Genomic DNA, 26733 nt, shown 5'->3' on the forward strand with positions numbered 1-26733 from the left:
AACAGCCCTGCTGAATCCCAGTGAACTCCCAACCTCTTTCAATAATCATTGTCATGTAGCTGAACTGAAATGCAATGTTAAAACTCACTCTCTTCCCTGCACGACTAATTATCTAGATTACTTAACCCTTTATCGGGCAATTTTCAGCCTAAAAACACTATCCCTCTTATCTTGATCACTTAATGTTTTTGGAATTGAATTGTAATCAGAGATTATCTGAAAACATAGTAATCCTCACTCACTGCCAACTAAAAACACTGCCAGTTTCAAACCATTAATCATTCATAGACATCATGTCAGCAAGGTTGTTTTTTTTGGGGGGGGGGCGGGTTAAACAGATACCAGTTGACTCTTTTACTTATAAACAGTTCTTCGCTTCTGGTATTCTTCCAGCTGTTTTTGGACATAGAATCATTCATCTGCTACTGAGAAAGCTCAATTAGCATTCCCAGGGGCCGTTTTGATTGTTTTCAATGATCGACAGAGGTGTCTGCTCAGTGTTTGTGCTTTTATATTTGATTACTGCCTTGGATACTTTTGCTCACTGTTTTCTCATGCTCTGTCTATTAAGGTTAACGCACCCCACTTGCCCATTTTGTTTGTGGTGTTCCTGAATACTTTATTTTTTATGTATTCATTTATGTATTATTTCATTAAAGGCAATTTTCAGGCCTACCAATCACATTAAGCTCTTTTAAAGCTTCAGTTAAGTAATTTTAACCCCACACCCGAGATATCAAATTTGACAGATTTTTAAGTGTCCAGGACCCTCTTAGGGACACTCCCAATAGGGGCTAAAAATCTGGGACTCTCCACCAATTGCTCTTAGAGCTGAAAAAGCTCCTCGGATGAGAAGTGAAACAGCTTCAAAAAACGTAAAGAAGTCCAGACGCGTTTCTTTCCAAACTCAGTCACCTCAAGGAACTTTATATTGTAAGGTAAAGACTCTACAATAACAACTAAGGCTATTTATGGAATGACTATTAAGTCTTCTTTAAGCCAGCCATTTTCCAAATGTCCAGAAGTGTCATATTTATGGTCTAACTTCATTGGTTGAAAGGGCTTACACCCCTTTTCTGTTCAGTTCCTCCCTTCCACTTCTTTAACATATTATCCAAAGTACCCTGCCAAATACTTTTTAATGTGTCTTACAAGGGACCATGCTTTATATTGCATACTGTTTTAAATGTAATATGCAAGTACAATGCTGCTGTTATATTAGTCTATGTACAAGAGTTCTTCTGGTAGAAATGCATTTATTAAGTCATCCGAAGTCTGCAGGAATTAAGTCTGCACATGTGTGCATGTGTGCCCACTGCTTGGAATAGCCAAGCCATGTGATTCTTCTAGATTCTATTTCAGATCGCCTACTGTCCAAAGCCCCACAGTCTTCACAGCAGCTTAAAGAAAAGTTAACAAATGCACAGTTTAATCCTTCTGTCGTCGCTTATCATTTCATCAGGAGTTGTTAGGTCGAGCGCTGAAGTGTACCTGTAGGTGTGTTTGAGTAAGTACTCTGTTCTGTCTTTTTCTGCCTTCACAACGAACAGGTTACTTTGACATAAGGTTCAGAAGGCGTATTTTAGTTTGTTTTGAATGATCAGATTTCATTCAATTTGAACAAAATCTGACAAAATGTAGATTTTTCGACAGAAAGTTGTGACCCCAGACTGACCCGTATACTCAAGTCAGTCAGGGGTTGTGTGATATATATAGGTCACTTTCATTGGTTTGTTTGTTTTTTTTTTCTGCAAGGATTTTATGACTGCACCAGAACATTTTTTAAAATCTTTACACTAAATTGGATTTTTATTACAAATTTGTATTTATGAGCTTCTGAGATCATAGACAGATGCAGCATGTGTAATGCTGTGATAATCAAAGCAGTATGCAGTATTAGTGCTTCTGGTTTAGTCCAGATTTAATAGATTATTTGTACAATGGTTGTTCTTAAGATGAATAAAGCATATCATTTCTCAACTTTTACTTGCGCATTGTTACTTTTCTGCATGTCTATACACGTTAACCATTCACTTTCATTTGCTGAATGAGTGAAATAATATAGGGTTAATACATGGCATGCATTAAGGAGAAATGGCAACCTGAAGTCACATTTTACTTTGAAAAAATGCTAGTTTTTTATGTCATGCAGTATATGAATCAGATATATCAATTCTGTAATTGAAGGCTGGAACTAACACTTATCTTCGCTTTTGATTATATTCTCTATCAACTGTTTGGTCTGTAAATGTCAGAATCTACCAGGAAAATATTAACATTTGATTTTCTCATTTAACTAATAAAGGACCAATTGGTGTGCATCTAATCAAAAGGCATATGTTCATTATCTAGGCCCTTAATAGTGGAAAATAGAAGAGGCAGTCACCTGTGAAAATCTAATGAATGGCCATCGAGCTTACCGTTGAACGTGTATCATCATTTATAATCACTGACAACATGCAAACTATAGTGACCTCTACACTGCTGCAGGTGTGACTTCTGTAGCAGTTTCAGTTTGATAATGGTGGACAGCTTGATGCAACAAGGAATAGAATCATTTCATTGTGCCAGCACATTACTAAAATTTCCCCATTTGTTTAATGTAAATATGAGTTATTGTATTTTCTTGCCTTTTTTCAAAGATTCTATGTTTGTTTGTTTTTTCTTTGTTTTGTTTTTTAGTTCAGTGACATGAAAATATCTGTACAGTGTTTTTTGTCCTGAGCAGTTATTTTCATTTATTCCCTAAAATGTGGCTGGTTGCATGTGATATTATATTTGTATTTACATATGCTATATTTTACAGCGTCGTCTAAGTCGGCTTTAGATATATGTGTGTAATTTTGCTTGGTTTGGATACAAGCTCATTTATTAGACATCTTTATACAGTGTAATTCATAATTAACGTGTGATGTGCTAGGCTGGAAAATTGAATGTGAGCCTGATTATTCTCAGAGGTAAGTGCGACGACAGTGTTCTCACATCAGCTTGTCCTTGGGTGGAAGTTTCCGTGAGCTGCGGCAAAACTGTTGCACTGTCCGCATGACCTCTCGTGTTCATATCCTTAGGTCACTGTAATCTGACAAGGTGTCTGGATACTTGTCAGGCTGCTACTCCCTGTTACTTGTGTTTATCTTGTGCAAATGACTTAGCTGTATGATCCAAACATGGGATAAACAGTAACAATCCTGGCAGATACTTTTAGTTTATTTTCTGCAATGAGTAACGCACTATAATGAGCTTCCTTAGCTATTGTCAGAAATGATTCGGAGTCCTTTGTTTAAACAGGGGAGATGAAAAACTAAGCGTGTTTTTTAAACTTACTGTCTTTCATCTTTAGGTTGTGACCTCTGAACCCCTAAACCCTGACTTTTGCTGAGACCAGAGTGTGATCCATGGCTTTAAAGAGCCTTCTGCACGCTGCTTCCACTTTCAGGAAGCAGCTGATGAGGGTGAAAGTGGTAAACTCTAACTCCGAGGACTCCCGTCTGTGCCGATGTCTCAACACCTTTGACCTGGTAGCCCTCGGTGTGGGCAGTACATTGGGTGCTGGTGTTTATGTGCTCGCTGGTGCTGTTGCAAGAGAGAATTCAGGCAAGTGACATTACTTTTGATAGTGAAAACATGCGTATTGAGGAAAAACCTGAAAGTTTTTAATCATATGATTCCCACCACCTTCCACAGGTCCTGCTATTGTGCTGTCATTCCTAATAGCAGCTATAGCCTCAGTGTTAGCCGGGCTTTGCTACGCTGAGTTTGGAGCCCGTGTTCCCAAAACAGGCTCGGCTTATCTGTACTCCTATGTGACTGTAGGGGAGCTGTGGGCCTTCATCACTGGATGGAATCTCATTCTTTCCTACGTCATTGGTAAGCATAAAGCACCACTGCTTTATTGTTTCTGTTTTGCCTAGTTTAAGGTCATGTGTAGGAGGAAATTTGTCTTCAAGAATGTTTTTTTCTTCGTCTCAGGTGCCTCCAGCGTGGCTCGTGCATGGAGCGCCACCTTTGATGAGTTGATAGGGAACCCCATAGGGCAGTTCTGCAGACAGTACATGGCCCTGAATGTACCAGGAGCACTGGCAGAGTATCCTGACATATTTGGTGCTTTCATCATAATCATTCTTACAAGTAAGAAGACATAGAAAACATTTAATATTACACTTAACACATTTTCCCAAGACATTTTTCATTTTCCATTTCTTTGTCCTTTGCAATTCTAAGGTCTGCTGGCATTTGGGGTCAAAGAATCAGCAATGGTGAACAAGGTCTTCACTTGTATCAATGTCCTAGTCTTGGTGTTCATGGTGATCTCTGGATTCGTCAAAGGCAATATTAAAAACTGGCAGCTAGACCCTGAAGAGATCCTACATGCAAGTTATACAACAAACAGCACCAAGTAAGGACATATTCAATGCTGAATCTTTCCCTTTAACTGTCTCTGTTACTCTATTTTGTTTTTATCTGGATGACATTCTTTTAGAACTATATTTCATATTATTTATATTCCTCTGGTTTAGTGTGACAGACGTCCTGCCAAGCGCAGAGAGTTTAGGAATCGGCGGCTTCATGCCATTTGGATTCACCGGTGTCCTGTCAGGAGCCGCTACCTGTTTCTATGGGTTTGTAGGATTTGACTGCATTGCTACCACAGGTTAGTGCTGATCTGACCTGAAAACTCTGTCGACCTTCTGTTTTTGACTCCCTCTGCTTCACGTCTCGCAGTTTCACATACATCTCCCTTTGACGGCCTCATGGGTGTGTTTCCATTTTCAGGGAGAGAGGGGGGAATGTAACTCAATCTTTTTGGAACCGTTTCAGCCCCGAGCTTTCCTAAACATCCAGAAGTATTACATAACAGGGGGGCAAGAGAGAAATTAAAGATGCACTTTACTGCGTTTGACTTATTTCTGCTATTGGCTGAAGGCCAAAAGACTGCTACTCAGGTTAGGGGGGAACAAACAGGGTTTTGGAAGAGGGCATTCCAGAGGTTTTTCCCTGAGTTTTGCAGAGTTTGTGAACAGCCTTGTTTCTTTATACATGTTACAAGGTTTTTCCCACCCATAGGTTTCCTGAATTTTAACTGGCTGGCAAGCTGACCAGTTAGCCTTAAATTACGATTGTCAGACATAACACAAACTCACAATGATCTTTTTGCATGTGTGTGTGTGTATGGCAGTAAGAGTTAAGTTGGCATGAAGCCATACTCCATTTCCCCCTGACACACACACACAGACACACACAAACACATACACACATATCATCCACACAGCAGTTGTCTCCGTCACGTTTCAGAGCTCTTTTATTTTACAGTACTTTGGGCCTGCTTTGACACGTAACTGTGCGTCTTATGCACTCGCTCCATCACCGTAATGTGGTTTTATTACACAGCAAGGCCTTCCTACATAATCACCTGCAGCTGAGCAGTTAGGCCCCTCAGCATGGTGGCTCCCCCCCAAAAAATAAGCTAATATCTTCAAACCTTGCAATGAATTGGGAGTGGCTAGTAACAAAGACATAGCTGTATAGCAGACGATGGGGCGATTTAGGAAATAACTAAGAAGGTAAAGTAATTTCACTACTATTTACAGGTTCAGTCAACCACTTAGCATTCAGTTAATTTCCACAAAACTTTGCATGCACTTCTCGATTCAACTGCAGCACTTCTGTAAATTATGTTACCTTTCTGAATACAGTGCCTGCACCCTGCATTCAAATGGACAATTCTCAGATGAAAGCATAAAACTCCTCCAAAATCTGAATATCCATCCATCATCCATCCAACACTAGAGTTTGTACTGTGTTCTGTGTTTTCGTTCCACTGAATTTTCACATATTCACTTTTCTGCCTCATGTTCAAACGCTGAAAGTAAGAATTTCTGTCTTCTGACGATGTTTTTCAAATATAAATATAAGCAAAAAATGGCACATTACCTGAAGATATTTCTGCACCCGTTGAAGTCATACAGAAGCAGATTTGCATATCTTGGCTCTTAACTGTGTCTATATATTATATATGTCCTAGGTGAAGAGGTGAAGAACCCCCAGCGAGCCATTCCTTTTGGTATCGTATCCTCATTGCTCATCTGCTTTGTGATCTACTTCAGCGTTTCTGGTGCTCTCACCCTCATGATGCCATACTACCTGCTGGACAGCAACAGCCCTCTGCCTACAGCTTTTAATTATGTGGGCTGGGGGGGCGCGAAATATGCCGTAGCTGTAGGCTCTCTTTGCGCTCTGTCTACAAGGTAAGAGATTTGAACTTAGAAGCACAATGCACATGTACTAGATCTTGTTCTGAGTAAACTTTGAACTGATTACCACTAAGATAAGCAACTGTGAATACCAGTAGATATTCTATTAGGCTGAGGAATATAAATTTGTTCCTTGTGGACTATGACATTTATTCAGCATTGTCCACTCAGTCATCATTAGACAACTGCAATTTTCCTTTAAAAAAATCAAACTGGAATCCTATCAAAATATAGATGTTTGAATGGGGAAATGAAACACTGTCACTCAGCTGCTACAGCTGCAGCAGGAGGGCAGGAGTCAGTAACTAACTCAGAGTTTAAGCTCCTGTTTTTTGGAACAGAAGATCCAGAATTTCCCCTATTTCAGGATTAGCAAACTCAGAATCTTCACTACATCTGCTTTCTGGAGCGTAACCAAAGACTATCATTCATTTTAAATGCGCAGTTGTGTACACGGTTCTGTCTCAGATAACTACACACACACACATATATTTATGTTTGTGTTTCTGAGCGAGAGTGTATATTTAACTTCGGAAAGCATTTGATGCCTTAACTAAAAATAAAACATGCTGCTGAGAATATAGCTGCACCATCAGTGTGTGAAGGCGATTATGTAACAGGGACTCAGAAAGGCTAAGGCAGGTGACTTTTTTTTTTTTTTACTAACAATTAGTCTCTAATCACTTTAAATGATGGTCCATATATGTTATATTTAGCAATTAATAATAGCAACAATCAACCAATATTTTATTCATGATAGAACATAGAAAACACATCAAATGTTTAAACTGAGTATTTTACTATTTCATGATAAAAATTACGATACAATGATAATTTAGAATTTGATGGCACCAGACTGGGCATGGGTGCAACAAACAGCTGAAAAAGAACATTTTGATATTATCTTAAATGGTTCATCGCTGCACTAAAGGCAATAGCCAGAAATCAATATTGGAAGCTCATGTGCTTCGGCCCCTCGGGCAACACTGCATTAAAACCAGGCATGATTCACAAAGGTTAAAGCTCTATCATGCAGAGAAGAAACTATTTATGAACATGATCTAGAAATGCTGTCTTCTCTGGGCCAAAGCTGTGGTCCAGTGAAATGCAATTTGAAATTCCCTTAGGTAAACTTGGACACCGTGTCCTCTGGACTAGTAAGGAGAGAGACTATGCATGTTGTCATCGCTGTGTCCAAAAGTATGCATCTCTGATTTTAAGGGGATGCATTAGTGCATTAGTACATTAAAGGTTTTATAGTGACATATGCTGCATATCTCAGCAAGACTGTGTTAAACCACTTCTTGAAACACTTAGAACTGCATGGTTTCATAGTAGCAGAGGGTGCTCAAAGGGCCTACTTGGAGTCCAGACCTTTCACCAGCTGAAAAGATTTACATGAAATATTTTTTCTCCTATCATCACAAAAAGGTCGTGGTGGATGGCTGTCGCTCCCTGAGCCTGGTTCTGCCAGAGGGTTTCTTACTGTTAAAAGGGAGCTTTTCCTTCCCAGTGTCACCAAGTGCTTGCTGAAAGGTATTTGAGCAAGCACTTGGTATTATTGTAAGGTCCATATCTTTCAGTATAAAGAGTCTTGAGGCGCTGTTTTTATGAATTGGTGCTATAAAAATAAAATGAATTGAAAATAAACGTGTAGTGAAAAATACGATAAACAAGACCCAGGGCTGTTGAACAGCTCAAATCAGATAAGAGTGAGATAACATTCCTCTTTCAAAGGTTCAGCAGCTGATCTCCTCAGTTCTCGAATGTTTCGAGACTGTTGTTAAAAGAAGAGAGGATGCCACACAGTGGCAAACAGCATGGCCCTGTCCCATCTATACTAAGACATATTAAATTCAGCTAATATTAAATATAAAAATGAGCTAGTATCTTTGTTTTAATGGTACATTTTCTCAGTTTAAACATTGATTTTTGTCACGTTTTATTTTGAATAAAATATGGGTGCATAAGATCTGCAAAAAAATTGCATTAAATTGTTATTTACATATTACAAAGTTACATTACAAAGTGTTGCACATGTGTTCCTAACTTAAAATGTATGCACAACATATTTAAGTATCCTGTGTTCTGTGTTTTTTTCTTTTGTCTTAATCTGCTGTATCTATGTTGAATGTAATGCTCCTTGCATATGTGTGCTGTTGTCTTTGCTTATGCATGTTTCACATGGTTGCTCCTGTGGATACTTTATATTTTGGTACGCCCTTCCCCCCATGTTAGCTTGCTGGGTTGTCTGTACCCTGTTCCTCGTGTGATCATGGCTATGGCTGATGATGGGCTGTTATCAAAGTCCTTGGCCAGGGTCAACTCCTGCACCAAAACCCCACTAAATGCAACTTTTGTCACTTCCTCTCTGGCAGGTGAGATACTAACATGCGTTAGCATTAAAAACTAATTATTAAGTGTTTTACATAGCCAGGTCTCTGTTTAGTTGGCTGAGGGAGTCAAGGTTATTGTGTCTATACTATAAGTCTTCCATTGTTTTTTCTGTTGGGAAACTTGAGACATATTTTCTAACTTGCATCTTGAGAAGGAGATGTGCACCAGCACTAATCCAAACTAAACCGCATGGTACGTGGACTAAAACTGACAGTAACAGCATGTGCAAAACATGCAGTCATACTGGGGGCCAAATTTTACATGCTGACATCAGAGTATCCTTGTCCCAGCATGTTGTTCTTCAACAGTGTTGCCAGTCTGGCACGCTGCAGCATGTTCTTTAACCCCCAGATCTTTCCACCCACATACGTCTACTTTCTCTGAATCTTCCCTTGGTACTCGCTGACCTTTCCTAATTCTTCTTTCCCCCTTGTCCCTCACGTTACACCAAACCGCTGCCATCACAATATGATGCCCTCCCCCCACCTTTACCCCAGTCTGTTGGGTTCCATGTTCCCCCTACCTCGTATCATCCTTGCCATGGCGCAGGATGGCCTGCTCTTCTCCTTCTTGGCCAACATCAGCGAGAGAAAATCTCCCGTAACATCTACTGTTGCTGCTGGGGCTATAGCTGGTAAGATAAAGGGGGGCGTTAAATAAAAACGCAAATTCCTGTATTTGAGTAGAGGGACTTGAGAGAGGCAGTGATAGAAGGTCAGGTTTGAATTGAAGAGAAAAAGAACAAAGCAGAGACTTTTTGGTTTTTGAAAGATTAAGTTTAAAAACTTTTTATAACTTTTTTTTTTAATAGAGGCAGCTCTTTTTGCCACCTCCAGCCTATACTTTATCCATTCCCAACTGGGGCCCTTTTTAAAACTGAAAACATGCAAACCTTTAATCAAAACTTTAATCAACAGGTTTTTAATCTTTTCTTGATTTGTTTTGTTGAGATTGATTTACTATTAACTTCTTTCCTTTCTTAGCCACTGCTTCATTTTTTATCTTTCCCCACCAGTGACGTGATATGAGATTTTGCCCCATTTAAAAAATAGAGCGGAAAAATAAGAGTGTCATATAAATGAAATGGAATGACTTTGCCGCCAGGTGGTTGCTGGTTTCGCTCCATAATGCTATTTTTACCCTATATCCTAATACAGCACCCTAAGAAGATTGTAGTTGTGAAATTTCAAGTAAATTTTGAACTCATATAATTATATATTATACATTTTTTTGTAGCAAAGATTTCTTGTGTGTGTGGTAAACCATTGGAACACCAGAGGGTCATGACCCACACTTTGGGAATCACTATTGTGAAAAGAATATGTACATTCGAGCTAGCATCTTTATGAGGCTGTACTCAATGGCATCATTTGAGCTTATGATCAGCATACTTCTATGCTCACAGTAACTGTATAAGCATGCTGAATGTTAGACACATCTTAATTTATTCTTCTAAGACAAGTATGGAAAATAATTGATGGGATCAAACAAGCATTCTCACTTTAAATTTTTATTTTTTGTCTCCTTGTACTGTGAAGTTGTCATGGTGTTAATGTTCGAGCTGAAGGACCTGGTGGACCTGATGTCGATAGGGACGCTGCTAGCCTACACATTAGTGGCTGCCTGTATCCTGGTGCTCAGGTTGGTGAGAATATATCAGCTTGGACACGGTCTGAACATGTTTATAGTTGTTTATGCTAGCCAACAAAACTATTGGAAGCTATTTCAAACATACGCAGCATTGACATTGCTTATAAGCAGGTTCATTGTGTGCTAATGTTGCAGTGTGCATTACCAGCTTTGTCACTGGTGCTAGCAACTATTTTAAGTGGCAGGAACACAGAGTACAACTGCTATGTCTGAACACTTCATTATGGGTGTTTGTTCTTGTTGTTTCAGGTACCGGCCCAGCATGGGTTACCAGATTGTCAGTAGCCACGAGGAGATGGAGTTGAATGAGGGCAACATCCTGCCCGGTATGGAAGAGAGGCTCAGCTTCAAAACCTTGCTGTTCCCAGACAACCCCACACCATCCAAACTGTCAGGCTTCACTGTCAACGTCTGTGTCTTTCTCCTCGGTATGTTATTAAACCAGGACTGCCTTAAAATGGCAATAAAATCATACAAATAATGTAAGAAAATCAAGTATAAAGACCTTGTAAAGCACTTTAGTTTTAAATGTGCTGTAGAAATAACATTTATTTGCTTACTCAATAAAATGAAGGCGTTAGATCTTTGGTAAACAACCCAACAAGTGTGCTCGCCTTGAATGTAGGTGATGGATTTATTTCCAGTATCTTCACTGTTAAAAATCACATTGCACTTGTGAAGTATTACACATAAGATAATAACATTTCTTTCATTTTAAAGGAATGCTGATGCTGGCATTCAGTGTTCTGGCATCTTATGGAGATCTTGCTTCATGGAACTTGGTAGCCCTCAGCGTCATCTTCATGATGTGTCTTTTCGTGGTCTTCATCATCTGGAGACAGCCCCAGAACCACACTAAACTCTCCTTCAAGGTTTGATTTAAGCCCTTTCAGCACTACCTCTGCCCCCTGAGAGTTCACGCTCGCTAAGTTTTAATGGATACTGTTACGCTTTCTCCTTTTGTGGTATTTGTCTCCCAGGTGCCCATGCTGCCCTTCATTCCAGTGATCAGCATGTTTGTCAATATCTACCTGATGATGCAGCTTGAAGAACGCACTTGGGTTAAATTCTCAATCTGGATGGCCATAGGTAGTTACACTCCATCGTTCTTTTTTTAACTGCAAGAATTCTGCTCGCTACACTTACCTAGGATGATGCTGAAAAGTCTCACACACCCAGCTGACTATTTTACTTGCTTTAGCTGCTTGAAATGGGCTAGCTGCTTTGACTTGACATTGCAATGTGTTCGCAGACCGATCTGAAACATTTACAAAACACGAGTAAACATACTTTGTCAGTTGGTTGCGAAAATGTCAATGTTATTAAAAAGGTACATGTTTTTAGACTGAAAAGTTCAGCAGGTGTATTTGCATTGAAAAGCTAGGATTCCATAACACCGGTTCTTTTTGCCTTTCCAGGTTTCGTGATCTACTTCAGCTATGGTATCCGTCACAGCACCCTGTCAGCTGCAGCTCATTCGACTCCGGACACAGAGATGATGGGCTTAGGGCTTAACCACAAGTCAGCATCACCAGAAAAGGAAGCCTTTCTGTCCAATGGCATTGATGTAAGGGAAGAGAATGATGGAGATTTGTAGGAATTTGCAAATCAAAAAAACCCTGGAGAAATTAACAAGGGTTGCTTTTACAGTTTTTCTCGATTGCTAAAACACATTTCTTGAAACTACGCCTCATATCCTCACAACAGTAAACACAAATCCATAACCTCTCACTCAATTCCCCAAACATCCTATTTCCAGGTCAAAATGAAGCTCTACACCCAAAACTATTCACTCCTGCTGAAAAACCAAACTTTGCCCTCAGACATCAAACACAAGCCTTCAAAAACACACACACTACAACAGAGTTTTGCACACTGGTACTATTAATTCAAAACAATAGTTCCAAAACAATTAGGTTGCTTATGGTTCTCCCCTTCAAAACCCTTGTCACATGATAAACACAAAAGACGCAACCAATGTATGTACAGTGGCACATTGTCATTCATGTACTATACAGTACAACACACACCAGAAACATTATCCCACCTCAGCATCTTGTCTTTGGTCTGGGTCAGGCCAGAGAATCTCATCCACATCACAGGCTATATTGGCCCCAGCCAGGCAGCGGGGGTAAAATCCTCTTGCATGCCTGATCCACCCCTGGCATGCATCTACTGATATGTCTAGGCAGGCCTCTTCCATGGCCTGAAGGAGGTGAACACGGACATAAGGTTCTCGGTCATACACTTTCCACCGCCATGCCGAAAATAACTCCTCTATCGGGTTTAGAAAGGGAGAGTATGCAGGCAGAAAGATATTAGAAAACCTTGGGTTATTGGTAAACCAGTCACGAACCAGAGCAGCGCGATGGAAGCTGACGTTATCCCACACAACAACGTAGTGAGGCTGCTCTGGCTGTGCTGGTTCCCTGTAGTCCAGCTGGAACATATGTTGTCTTAAACCATCAAGAAAAGCAAGGAGAAGCATAGTGTTATAGGGTCCTAGTACGGCATGGTGGTGGAGTACCCCTCGTTGGCTGATGGCTGCGCACATAGTGACATTCCCCCCACGCTGACCAGGGACATTTACAATAGCCCGATGGCCAATTATGTTCCTCCCCCTTTTCCTTCTTTTGGTCAGGTTAAAACCTGCCTCATCCACAAAGATTATTTCATGGGGAACAGGCCGTCCTTCAATCTCAAAGATTCTCTGCAAAACACATAACACAGTAGAGTCAATCGGTACCCTGAACCACAGTTCAAGAGTGCTGAAATGGCAGCATAAACTGCCATGCTGTGATGGTACACAATACTTTATACAGTATCAAAACTCATACCTGAACATATTCCACACGTTGGTTCTTCACTCTGTCAGAGTTTCGTTCGAAAGGGACTCGGTATGCCTGTTTCATCCGGAATTGATTCTTTCAGAGGATGCGGTCAATTGTGGAGAGGCTGATGGCATTTATGCCTCGAAAAAGATGATCATCCTCAATCACTCTCCTTTGAATCTCTCGCAGGCGGATTACATTATTTGCAATTACCATGTTTACAAGTTCCCTCTCTTGCTCCTCCGACAAAAGCCTTAACCTGCCTCCACCAGGTGGTCGTCTCTGTGTCCTACAAAAATAGAAGCACTCATTACTGTAACTGTCACACATTCATTTTACAGGAAAATAATGGAAACATACTGAAACTCAAGACACATAAGTTCAGTAACTTACAAGTTACTGTACAAAGCAGTCTTACTGCAAGTACACCTACCTGTTTTCCTCCCTGAAGGTTCTGATGATGGAGGCAACAGTGAAGCGACTCAAATTTGGTTGTACTCGTTGCCCAGCCTCCCTCATAGTCATCCCATGGACAAGGACATGGTCAACTAAAGTGGCTCGAATTTCATCCGAGACTGACTGTCTTCGTGCCCTTGCTCTTCCCCTTCCTTGTCGCCGTCGTTCTCCACCTCCACCTCCTTCACCACGTCCTCCTCCTCCTCCACCTCTCCCTCCTCCTCCACCACCTTCCTGTTGTCCTAGACCACCTCCTCCTCCTCTTCCACCACGTCCTCCTCTTTCACCATGTCCTCTTCCTCCACCATGTCCTCCTCCTTCACCACGTCCTCCTCCTTCACCATGTCCTCTTTCTCCACCACGTCCTCTTCCTTTGCATCTCTTTGGATCCATTGTTTCAAACCTGAATGAGCTGACTTTGGCCCTTTTATCTATCCATCGCAGGTTCTGATTGGTGTGTGCTAAATTTTGACTCCTAGTGTTTCCACCTGGTTAATTGTGTGCTAATTGAGCTCAAGCTATGCTGACTTAAGTTAACATTATTGCATGCTAGTGCTTTCTAAATGACTACATGGTGTAAGCACTGTAAAATGTAGGGATTTGTGTGTAGAGTTTTGCAGTAACAGTTCACCAAATTTGAGTCATGTGTCAAAGCAGGGAATAGTGTTTATAGTTCAGGGAAATGGGTGTGCTTTTTGACCAATAGCGTTACGGTTTTGAAATTTTAGTTTAGAGGCCTGGTTATAGTGTTTAAGCAATCGAGAAAAACTGTAATAACTGGGCAAAAATCTTTTACAGTCAGTGATGGTCTGACATCCAGAAATTAGTTCAGTTTTTTCTTCTGAAAGTGTAACTCTGTTGGCTTGATGTAACTGATATGGCCATTAAAGAACATAGCCTTTCTTTGCCTTGAGAAAGTTGCTTTTGCAGAATGTGTTTGGTCATTATCCAGTTTGCACTGCGAAGTGTCCATTGTACAACCGGGTTGAATTGGAACATAGAGTACAGCCCTGCATGCTTCACAGTTCATCCTGCTACTTATATCAGCAGCTGAATCGTCATCAATAAACTCTAGTAAACTGGTTCCACTGGCAGCCATACATACTCATGCCATAGCACTGACTCCACCGTGTTTGACAGATGATGTGTTATGCTTTGGATCATGAGTTGTTTTTTTCCTGCTTCACTATCCTTTTCCCATTATTATTGGCTTCATCTGTGCAGGTTCTTTTAGATATATTTCTGGCAAAGTCTAATCTGGCCTGTCTTTTGTTGAGTTTAACCAGCAGATTGAATCCTCTTTTAAAATGACTCGATTTCCATTCATGAAGGCAACTAACTACCTCCTAAAGAGTGTTCTTGACTTTCTTAACCAAGGAAGTCAAGAACACTCTGATAACGACTGTGTTTAGACCGTCCCCCCCATTCCATGCAAGACCACCTGGGTTGGCCTGGGTTGGCTGGAAGACTGTTTACTTAGCCTGGCGGGGCGAAGGACACTGTCTCAGCTGAACTCTGGACACACACACACATACACTGATATGCACACACTGATCCCCCCTCCCTTTCCAAACGCCTTCGATGCTTGTGCCCTACCGGGGAAGATGGCAGTCGACTGGACCAGCGCAGACACGCTGCAGGACCAGATGCGCTGTCTACACCGGCTCTCTCTTACCCTTTCTTGTGTTTCTATGGTGTACTGATAGTCATGTGCTTTTTGTGCTGAGGTGTTTTTTCTGTTATCAAACTGTTCTCCCACTAGGAGCTCAGTCTGAGTGGAGTTTTTTTTCTCCTCCTCTTACCTCATGTTATGTATTTTTGTTGATTTTTTCCTATCAGCCTACCTTTCTGACATGTCTCCCCAAAGTGATGTTTGTGTAAAGTTGGTCAGAAGGTTCCTTTGTAAGTGCGCATGCGCCATTAGCGTGCTGCCTGCTGTTACCCTAATTTCCTTCGGGATTAATAAAGTATTCTGATTCTGATTCTGATTCTGAAAAGAATTCTGCGATCATCCACTTTAGTTTCTCCTGTAGTTTCCTACGCTTTCTGGTGTTGCTCAGCTGCCCCCCTGTGTCCCTTCTTGTAACAGATTATTGATTTGGCAGCTGTTTATTTTGGTTTATTTTTGATTTAAAATCCATCGTTGTGTGGTGGTCCACAAAGGCTAAATTACAAAAAAACAAACACAAATAAAGTGTGTCATTGTCCATATACTTATGGACCTGAGTGTATGTGCAGCAGTCTTATCATCAGATAACACATGTAAGTATAAAATACAGGTTGGTATGAATACCTAAGTTCTCTAAAATCTCCCAGTTCTTATGTAACAATAGAAAGTATACTGTTCTAACATTGCTCCATTACAAGCTCTCACATTACACTTGGCTTATCTGTGACATAATTCTTCACTAACAGAAATCTGTGGTCAGGTCATTGTCTGGATGTATAAAAGCAGCTGCAGTTCGCTGTGCTTTACCGTTTCTACATGTGAAAATTTTTCATTGATGCCTTTTGAGGTCCAAAACTTGGTCCTCATGTTCAGTTGTGGTTTAACAGTACAGTTTTAATGCAGTGGTATGTTTGTTTATATCTTTGTTTTCTTAAGCAGCAATCATGAAACATTGTAAAGCAAAGATCTGCAACGCAGAATGTAATACACAAACTAATGTTCCAGGAGTGTAGACAACACTATTGCAAGTTGTTTAACTTGTGCGTTGGGTTAGCTCTCCCATTGGTAATGGCAGTAAATCTAACTTCTGAATCTTTGTACATGTTTAGGATGAAAGCAATGACAGTTTCAGATTTTCAGTTCATGTCCTCCAACTTTAAGTGACAGTGGATTTTCACAGTGCTGGCTGCTGTATCTTTGCATTTGTGGTTTGTAGCATGTATTTTCTAATGCAAAATAAGAGAGGCCAAATTTTTACCACTTGTTTGTTTTTTCTAATCAAATGAAATGTCTCTTTTGAGGAAGTTATATGTCCGCCATTCATTTTACATGTTTTCTCCTGTTTATTGATGTGTTTTAATACCCATGCTGAATTTTTACAAATTGGATACTGTTTGGCTGAGTTTTACACCACTGTCATTAAAATATGTAACACACAAACTGAACTTAATAAAATTTTGATTGTATGATCAAAATGACTGGCTTCATGTTTTATTTCTTTAAACATGGTTTTCACTATCAAAATGATGCTTGCATTTTGAATGAAAGAAGCAGTGAAGCAGTGATGTTGGACATTTGAAGTTTTTCTGCTAGTTCATCCCAAAAGTGTTTAATGAGACTGAGGACAAGGCTCTGTGTTCGCCAGTCAAGTTCTTTCACAATAAACACATCCAACTATATGAATCTCGCTTTGTGCAAAGCGGAAGTGGGATCTAAATACTGTGTTCCCTAAACCCTAAACTGTTCCCATGACGGAAGCAGAGACTTGTCTAAAATGTCTTGATAACCTGAAGCATTAAGATATTCCTTCACTGAATCTAATGAGCCCAGGGCCAGCCGCAGGGAAGCTATAATTAGGGGTGTGGATACAATTGATTTCTTTAACTGTAGATGGCAGATCTTTAACTTTTCACACATATCATAGTTTCACTGCATTTGTAGTTCTTCAATTACAGTTTTATAGCCAAAGCACTTCCCATAATTTTATAAAAGGAATTTAACTCAAAGGAATCTACATGTTGTGCCAAATCACTATGTATGGACCTACAACAGTATGAAAGAGATGAACATAAAATACTGAAATACAGGAAATGCGTGTAACTGTGTAAACTATAAATAAAAAACAGAATCTTTTATTCACAACTGAGATATTTTAGGACATCAATGTTAGGCCCACTTGATTGATTTAAAATCTTGGAAAATTTGTCATTTTCCAAAAACCTATGAACCTAATTGTATATACATCTTCTCACACACACACACACACACACACACACACACACACACACACACACACACACACACACACACACACACACACACACACACACAAATCCTACACATATCCTGCTATTTTGGTACCAGTGTCAGTATGTAGACTCCATATGTCTGTAATGCTTAAATGATTTTTGAATTTATAGCACGGTAGGACTTGTAATTCAGCTTTTCAAAATCCAGTCGCGGTCATATTGGAATCCCACCACGTGGGAAGAGCTGCTTCCCACATGTTCCAGCAGAGGGCGCACATGTGTTAAAAAAGCCCGGCCGTCTGAGCAGAAGGATGCTCAGCCAGGTGTCGGCTGCAGCATCAGCACCGCTCCTCCTCCAGTTCCCTCCTCCTCCTGCTGTCCGCAGTACCTCTCTCTCTCTCTATCTCTCTATCTCTCTGTGCGTCGTTTCTGGCAGCCAGGGAGAGTGGGGAGGAAGTGGAGAGACGCGCTGGCAACTCCTGGGTTTTCACCGACATTCTTCAATGAATCAGCAACAGAGAAAGCTGCAGGTAAGTCGCACGACTGTAAACACCCCGTGCTTATTTTTGCTCGGAGGGCTAGCATTGATTTCCCGAAAAAGTGTCGCACTTATTTTGCTCGTAGGATTTCGGGTCTTGCTGCCGGACTCGGTTCGACCAGCACCATAAATACAGTTTGTTTTTGACTAGGCCCGCATCACGGCAATGCGCGAAGGAATTTAGCTCGACTCTACATATAAATAGCTGTAACCTCGAAGTTGAGCCACAGTGTTGGAGAGAAAGTGAGGTCAGAAGGAAGAGACGGTGCGATGGAGATGGATGGAGCAGGTCAAGTCTCTGTGAGTGTTGCTAATGATCCAGTATAGATTTTAGGATTTAAACCAGATCCACTGCACTGAGAGATGATATGGACTTGATTTTGAAGGATTTTGTTTTCATTTCTCGCCAAATGTCATTTATTGATGAGCTATTTTTTGTGAGTGTATAGACTTCAAAAGCAAAGACTCTCACAGCTTTCTAATACATAACATATAATTCTTGTTAACTGATAGCGGAAAAGCTGCAATATTTTAAATTTCTTGTCGTGTTTGCCCGCTCAGGCTTAAGCTTTTTACCAGTGAAAGTGGACAAATGTACATTTATAATACCAAGGTTTGAAGTCTGATAGTATGATTAATAACTTTTCATTTCTAAGTCCACGAGTGACACTGCTGCACACTCATGCAAACACTAATTCTTCAGTATCTTGACTGCTTTCAAGGAATTCACGGCACAGAGGTTGTATTGATACTTCAATTCCATTTGCAACACTTCCCATTTTCTCAGTCTCATTGTTGGAGACTTGAGACCTGACAAAAGAAAACAACGGATGGAACAATTAAAAGTGACTGAGGGATTTCACGCTGTTGTTTCAATTGACCGGTGTCGGATGATTGGATTGTCCTTAAGGCAGTTGGATGGGGGTGTCTTTGTTGGGGTGAATCCCCCTTTTTCAGCTGCTTGGCCGAAGTTCTTGTACTTTTTTCAAATCCGTTCTAGTTTGCAACCGTTAAAGTTCAGAATTTGCCTGTACTACTGAAGTATGTAAACAATGTGCCTCTAATCTGACAGTTTCCGTGTAAAAATAAGTGATGTTTTCAGCATTTATTGGAATTGTCTGCTGCCACTATTGATCTCAGTATCAGAGACTTCCCACATTTATGGATCTTCAAGTCCGTTTTGCTAAATCTCACCAATCCCTCCCGATCATGTTAACGTGGAGGTTGACACTGCATCAAAGCAGGAAAGCAGATCTTACGGCCTTGGCTGTACACTGACTGCTCTAGTTGCTGCTCTCGATGCTGATGCATGTGTGATTGATTCATTACATCTGACCTCTGCTAGGTCTGAAGAGCGATAAATTTATCAGATCTCTGCCAGAAATACCACTGCCGGCTGTGTGTGTGCGCGTGTCTGACTTTGTGTGTTTTGTCTAAGCGTGAGGTTCCTATACCGTGTGTGTGTGTGTATGTATTTGTTTCTGTAGGTACAGAAAAGCCTATGAATGTAGCACACCGGTATGACCTTCAAGGTTATTTAATAGGACAGAACGGAGGAGAAGGAGGAGGAAGGAAGGGAGAGAGGGAGAAATTGAGATGGGAAGTGAACTGAAGCTGAGAAGGACACTAAAGTTGGTCAGTGTGCCTTTGAATAACATGTCACAAGTGCAAGGTTTTAATTATTTTGAAACATTTTTGTCTTTTTTTTTTTTTAACATTTTTGCTTGGATGATTGCGGTCTACTAATAAATATAACAGCGGTTTCCCGATAGTGGTGAAATAGGTTTAATGTAAGAAAATGATAGAAAAGGTTGCAGTTATTTTAATAACACAATTGTAAGAATCCTCCACACTTTGGACGCAAGACGCTCTGCACTTGCAAGTGCACGTACACACGCATGTGCCTTATGTGTGAACCGAGCATCAGCACACGCATTCTCGAATTCACGCTGCTTTTGTCTGGAAGGTGGCATTGAGCTTATTGTAGCTCCTCCCCTGCAGTCGCAGGCAAGACATTACAGGGTGAAAAGAGAGGCACGCCTCCCTTCATGACACACAAACACACACACATACAGTTTTCCGTGTCCCACCAGGAACAGACATGAAAGACCTTTATTCACTTGTGTCAGACAGTTTAAGCGCTCACCTGATTTTACTTTTTTTTATTTTAAATGTATCTTATTTGTATATTTGTCTCATATTATTTGATTAAGCTACAGATGTTATTAAGAAACTTTATAGAATTGTGTCAGTGAACTTAAAAGCACGTGTGTGATAGAAAGAACCGCTGTAGTTATCCTTGGTTAGGTCTACCTCATTAATGTTTTATGAAACTTCTCAACAGTGTACATCTATGTTCTTTTTTTAGACTTACTCCCACCAAATAAAATCCACTCCCAGAACAGCAGCACAAGGGGATTCTTCTCCTGTGTTGTACTTTCTAGCTTTCCATTATTGAATGTATGAAAACTCTTAAAAAAAGCCCCCCCCACACACGCACTTTTTGCATATCATTGCCCCTCCCAAAAACCCCTCATCTTGCCCTATTCTTTGCTCACCTCTCACTGATCCTTGGGCAGCTCTCCCTCCCCCATACCCCAGGGGTTTACCACTTGCTCATTGCACATACGCTTGCACATTACAATACTAACCAGAATCCGTCACATCCCCGCTCCTTTCCACCCCCTTGGCACTCCGCAGCATCATTTTCTGTTTCTATATTCTCTCGAAATAAACACAAGTGACTCAGCTCGTCTAAGTTGCTCTCAGCTTCTCTTTGTCTGGTCCGTCTCGCCTCTCCTGCTTTATGTCTGACTGTGTATGTCTGCGAGTCTTGGTGAGCTTGTGGCATCCTCACAGTCCCACGGAGAATTGCACTATCATTGCACCGCTTTGCATTTGAAATGACCTCCTCTTTGTCCCGCCTCATACAGTTTCGCACAGCCAGCTATGGAAGAGTTAACATTTTTTTTTCTGCGACAGGAGTGAGGCTAGTGGGTGGAGGGGCTTTACTAATAACAATGCGGTGGTGCTGCTCCCAGCAGCCAGCATGGACAAACACCCTCTTTTCTGCTCCCCTTACCTCAATAAACCCTTGTCTGGACCTTTGCAAACACGTGTTTTAATGGCACGTAGTTGCTGCTTTTAACCTGATGGTTCAGGTTGAATATCCAGAAAGGACTCAGCTTTGTTGTCGTTTTTATTTATTTATTTTTTCCCTCATATTTCCTGCCTTTTTCTTTCATTTCATCTTAGGTCGGCTTTTGTTGCATTGGTCTTGCTTTTTATGTGCCCCATTCTTACGTTTAAAAAAATGTAAAATGTAAAATTGTAGTTTAACCATGTAGATCACGTTGCACCATAAAGTTTATTATTATTGTCTGCCCTCACTTTATCCCAGTCCGGCATTACCGACTGCATAGCCTGGTGAAATAGACAGCGAAGCGGGACCGTGTCCAATTTAGTAGAGATTCATCCCGTGTTTTTGCATAAAAAGCAAGGCTAAAATAAATAAATAAATAAGGAGATGGTAAATCCCATAAATAGATGTGTGCATGCATGCAGACCTTTTGTTTTGTTTTTGTTTTTTTAAGCCTCATTCCCCCCCCAGTTAGGAGCTGTTTCTTTGTCTGCCCCTGCTGCAGCGATAGTCACTGCCTGAGCGTGAGCTGTTGTGTGTGAAGGTGATTCTCGTGTTTGATGATCTTTCATTTCGCATGCACTCGGTGATCACCTTGGTGCTTTATGGGGTTTTTCGGATCAGAAGTCCTTTTGTTTTTGTTCTGCCTCCCGTGTTGGCAACAATGGGACAAACCTAGCGTGCGAACACGTTTTGATGGATGGATGTGCACGTGAACCCATTCCAGCGTTTGACCGTTTTTCATTTGGTTTCACCTAATAAATCTAATTTCTGGCATATTGTGATCTGCTGCTGATTTCAAAGCAGGCGCCAAACGCCGCCTGCCTGCCCGAAATAAGGGAATAAATCAGCTTTTATTGGAGATCATCTGATATTCTCATTCTCCCTTATTCACTCATATATGACCACCCACTATGACTCAAGATCCTGTAGAAATCCTGTTACCGATTCCCCTGCGATATAGACTTATTCCCCTCCCCCGGGGTACAAAAAGGTGTCCAACTGTAGGAGTAGAGTGGGGGGATGAGCTGAGAGGAAATCATTTGGGCAGATGTAGCCTGCTGATGTGCCATCTATAAGGATGAAAATGAGATTGATTACCTCACCCTGCCCTTATTAACTCTGTATTATTGGGATGAAAGAGAAGAGGGGAGCAAAAGAGACAGAGTTGTTGAGAAAGGCATAACACCAAAGTACTGAAGGGACATCGCTGAGCTCAGTGTTGTGAGCTAAATTGTGTCAGCGAGGCGATGCTGGTTGATGAGGAGCATGTCTGTAAGCACAGCTATAAGAAAATCGGTGCAAAACAACAATCAAGGAGCTGGAGAAGACTATTTCTGGTTATTTTTGCACTCCTGTTTGCCTCGCTGTTTCTGTGTGATGGTAATCCCTTTGCTGTGTGCATACTGGGTTATTGCTCGGTTCACACGTATAAACAGTCGAGCATACTTCAGTGAATCATCACTTGTGAAATTCTGTCTGCAGGCTATCTATTGTGTCTTGTGAAAATGGAGCGTTTAGCTTATTTCACTCCTATTTCTGTCTGTGTGGTTCGCAGACAGCGATGAGGTGGCGGTAGTGGGGTTGAAAAGGAAGGAATGGATGACTAATTCTTAGCTAATTTGTGAATAGGTTTTTTCGCTAAGCTTTATCCTGCTGGATGATTACGTTAAGGAATGCAATATAAAGACAACATCCTCCACCCCCACCAAATTAGCACAAATATGATAGTTTTTATGTCTTACATCTATCCACGGCTCTAGAACACGGCTTTTCACAAGTTCACACTCTCCAACATGTTCATTGTACAAGGACACACAAGGGTAATTTCATTGGTGATTAATTGCATGTATGCAAAGACACAGCATGGACTGAATTAGAGAGAGAGAGAAAAAAAGATTTTAAGGATAACCGCTCCACTGCATTTTAATGCAAATCTTGCACAATCCAATTTTCAAATGCGGGAACAATCAGGAGTCATAAATTATGTCGTCGCTTTGTCCATTTGAGTTTTTTCCCCTTTTGCTAATATTGCAATGTGATGGAATTTACATCTCAGCAGAGGTATGTGTGGATGAAAGAGCGATAGGGCATGGGGCAATGAATATATGTGTGTGTTCCTGGGTTTCCCCTTGGGACCACAGAGCTGTAAAACCTGTCTGCTCTCCAGTGGGGGAGGAGAGAAATAAAGCAAAGTGCCAAAGACAAATGGCTTCTGTAATAGCCACATGTGCTGCTGGACCAGCAACAAAGACACTGAGGGGGAAGGCTCGTGTTGATGTGTCTACACAGGTGACTGCCTTTGTACTGTCACATGCGTTCATGCGATACAGAAAATGTAAACCAACTCAGCAACAGAAGAACAAAAAGATATGCCCATCAAATTTCCTTACTTGCTTTCAAAGAAGAATATATAAGATGCCGGGGCATATTCCTTTGAAATTTCATGGTTTTTTTTATCTGGAAAAAATTCTTTGTGGCACTCAACTTTGATCCCCTGAATGAATCCAAGACTGGCAGCCCCTACCCTTCTTGAAATCTGTAAAAACCTCTCACATATTTTGGCTCATATTTTGATCTGAGAGGAAGTAGAGGACTGAAGAGAGGAGGCTGAATCTTCACCACTCTTACTATTGCAAGACATTAGTGTCTTTAGAGACACAGTTTTCTTCATCCAGTTAAAAAACAAAACACAGCATTCTCTCTATAAGTCAAATATTCATTAGAAATGCCTTATAGCAACATATTGAACAATTCAATTTGTAATTGTAAGTGAGAGGTTAGAACACAGTTAGATGGTTACTTTAATTTGAGCTCTACTGATGGAGTGGAGATAAAAAAAAAAAAGCTGGTAGGTAGGCAAAACTAAAATAAAGAGTTGCTAATGTGGCCAGGAAATAGCTATTAGTGTGTCAAGTCAAGTACTTCCATTGTTTCATGTAGTACACGATCTACTGCATACTTAGTTGTGGAGTATGTGAATTTCAACAGGTTAATTTGGCCAGCTGTTGCACGTCTGAACTTCTACATCTTTCTGTGCCTCTGAGCACACATAAAATAACATTTTTCTACAGTCAAGATTAAAATTGACATACACGCAACATTAAACACCATTACACCAACATGACGTGCTTTAGATGGCTGAAAAAAATCTCATTTAGCTATCGCTGACATCATCATTGATGCTATTATTGGCTGACATTGTTTGGAACCCTGTCTTTCCATTGCGTAGCCAAGAGTTAACTTTGTGACGTTTATGAGTACATCGTCAGTGCGCTCACTTCATGTAACAATCCTTGATTGAGTGAACAGCAGAGATGCACCGATCGACCAGTCAGGAAGTGGAACTGGACAAATTCCAGCGTTCTCATCCCAGACTGGTGACTGCCCGGTCAGCCTCACTCATGTGTAATTACAAGCTGGTCTGTTTCATGCCTGCACAACACAAGCGCAGGTTTCACAGGCAAACAGCCATGCACGCTAACACGTCATTAACGTGGAAGTTCTTCACTGTGAGTGAAGTCACAGAGTAAAATACTTAATCCTCACCCTGACTAAAAATGGCCATTTTAGTGATGTGGCTAAAGATAGAGCTATGCAGATGTCAGAGCCAACCACAAGACAGCAGCCTCGGTATGAGCAAAAGATCAAAGCGGTTACAAGAAAAACTATGGAGACTAGTGAAAAAGAGAAAAAGGTTGATGTTCTTTTTGTATTGAGTGTATGTAAACATGCTAGAATAAATGGCATAATAAAAGAAATAACATTTATTTTATTACAGATATCTGTTTCATCGACTTTTTTTTCGTAATACGTCAGCTAAAGATTATTGTACAGGAACCCCATAACGTATTGGAGTCGAAGGAAAATTGTACGTTTTAATTTCTTTCATTATGAAAATCAGATTTTACATTAAAGAAACGTTTTATTCATACTGTCAGTTTTAATGCTTAGGAAGAAAACTGACAAACAAAATAGGCATCAGTGGGTCACACTTAGAAAAAAAACTGAAGAAAATTGCAGTTGGTGCATTTCTAGTGAACACACTTGTGTGAATGCAGACTATTTGAGTCACAGCTTAGACAAACTGATTGGAGTGTAGATGCAGGTGTAAACGATCAAGGTTGAGCAGACACCAGTGTAGAAGAGAAGAATAGAAGCAAAGCAAGCAAAACAACAACTAGACACACAGGCTCCTACAGCCTGGCTTTACTTTTGTCAGGAGATTTATTTATGTGTACCCACAGTCGAGAGATTAAAAACGAAAAAAACAACAACTCTCAGTTTCAGCGACATGACCAGTACCAATTAGTATTAAATCTTGTAACAGGTTTTTGTTAACTGATTTGCTCTCTTGGGCTTTTATCAGTAAGTCGCTTCAGAAAAGGGGCTCTGTAGTGCATCCTATAGAGGGCCAAATGAGCACTAATTAGAACACTCGTGTGCTCCAGCAACAACTCTCTTTTCTGTATCTATTTGCATGTCTCATTTCTCTCACCTCAGGTCTGTGTCTCAGTCTCTCACCCACACAGACTCATTCCTGCTTGGAGACAAAAACGGAAGGTTAAGGAAAGCCTCCGTCTTTTCTTAACTCAACACCACTTTCGAGTTTCCTTGAGACCCCTGTCATGTATTGTTACCAACCTCTCATCTTTCACCTTCTAAAAAGAGCTTTCCGTCTTAAACGCAGCACTTCGTGGGATAGGAGCCCAGTGAAAAATATCACAAATACAAGTGTCATTCTCCAAATTTAAGCACTGCCAAGATATCCCCATATCACAGCCCACGCTCCCATCACTTAAGCTATGCACCTTTCCACCTTTTTGCAGGGATATGATTGCTCCTTCGCTCATTTATGTTTAGTACTGTGTGTATTTTGTACGCGCTGTGTGTGCTTGTGGCTGAGTGCGCCTCTAACAACAGTTGCGTGTAGGTGTGAGTTTACATGTGAAATTGATGCACAGTAGAATGCATAGGAATGTAAAAGCATAAAAGTGACCTTCAGATCTTTATTGTATGACTGACCTTTTTCACTTGTGGTAAATTCGAGCATGAGGAAATGTATTATCTGCATCCGATAACAGCTTTGTTGGGTTATGCCTACATCTATTATTTCCCAGATGAGCTCAGTCTGAATACTTAACTCAACATGTACATGTACAGTTAGGTGAAACAAAGCCTGCCTTTCTTCTTAACACCTAAATCTGAATGATGTGGCACAGATTACAATATTATCCTCAAGCAGCTTATGCTATTTATTCAATTTGGATAAAAGGAAAATAAATGTTAAAAAATACTATAGCATATATTTGTTCCCTAACTCCCTAACAATCTGGAAACTTACTATATAAACCTTTTATGATACCTGGATTGACTATATATATATACACACACATATATATATATATATATATATATATATATATATACATACATATATATATATATATATATATATATATATATATATATATATATATATACTTATGATATATCCAGGTATCATAAGTTTGTGATTCAATTTGGGTCACTCAAATCATTACAAATGAAATT

General features: G+C 40.5%; 2 protein-coding genes across 7 annotated transcripts in view; both read left to right on the top strand.

The window, feature by feature from the left end:
• slc7a1a (solute carrier family 7 member 1a) overlaps nucleotides 1–13199 on the top strand; it is a 33073-nt gene extending 19874 nt beyond the window's left edge. For 3 of the 5 annotated variants that reach the window (XM_086308774.1, XM_086308773.1, XM_086308775.1), the window contains 12 exons: nucleotides 3341–3594; nucleotides 3685–3867; nucleotides 3970–4128; nucleotides 4222–4396; nucleotides 4518–4651; nucleotides 6023–6245; nucleotides 8490–8629; nucleotides 10187–10289; nucleotides 10548–10726; nucleotides 11019–11170; nucleotides 11279–11387; nucleotides 11717–13199. In XM_086308774.1, coding sequence (XP_086164900.1) covers nucleotides 3396–3594; nucleotides 3685–3867; nucleotides 3970–4128; nucleotides 4222–4396; nucleotides 4518–4651; nucleotides 6023–6245; nucleotides 8490–8629; nucleotides 10187–10289; nucleotides 10548–10726; nucleotides 11019–11170; nucleotides 11279–11387; nucleotides 11717–11895 — 1935 coding nt within the window. In that variant the 5' untranslated portion in view covers nucleotides 3341–3395 and the 3' untranslated portion in view covers nucleotides 11896–13199. Of the gene's footprint in view, nucleotides 1–1376; nucleotides 1508–3340; nucleotides 3595–3684; nucleotides 3868–3969; nucleotides 4129–4221; nucleotides 4397–4517; nucleotides 4652–6022; nucleotides 6246–8489; nucleotides 8630–9145; nucleotides 9283–10186; nucleotides 10290–10547; nucleotides 10727–11018; nucleotides 11171–11278; nucleotides 11388–11716 lie in introns of those variants that run through there. The other 2 variants (XM_086308776.1, XM_086308777.1) reach the window with 2 other exon arrangements.
• A 4698-nt stretch (nucleotides 13200–17897) lies between these two features.
• The window catches only part of mtus2a (microtubule associated tumor suppressor candidate 2a), a 48648-nt gene continuing 39812 nt past the window's right edge, over nucleotides 17898–26733 (top strand). For both annotated transcript variants that reach the window (XM_086308781.1, XM_086308782.1), the window contains exon 1: nucleotides 17898–18033. The gene's annotated coding sequence lies outside the window, so the exon portion shown is untranslated. The remainder of the gene's footprint in view (nucleotides 18034–26733) is intronic.

This window comes from Aulonocara sp. 'chitande type north' Nkhata Bay, linkage group LG10 (genome assembly GCF_057382095.1).
Source record: "Aulonocara sp. 'chitande type north' Nkhata Bay isolate Kocher_YH1m ecotype deep benthic linkage group LG10, A_spYH_male_GT1.1, whole genome shotgun sequence".
In the NCBI taxonomy this organism is placed as follows: domain Eukaryota; kingdom Metazoa; phylum Chordata; class Actinopteri; order Cichliformes; family Cichlidae; genus Aulonocara; species Aulonocara sp. 'chitande type north' Nkhata Bay.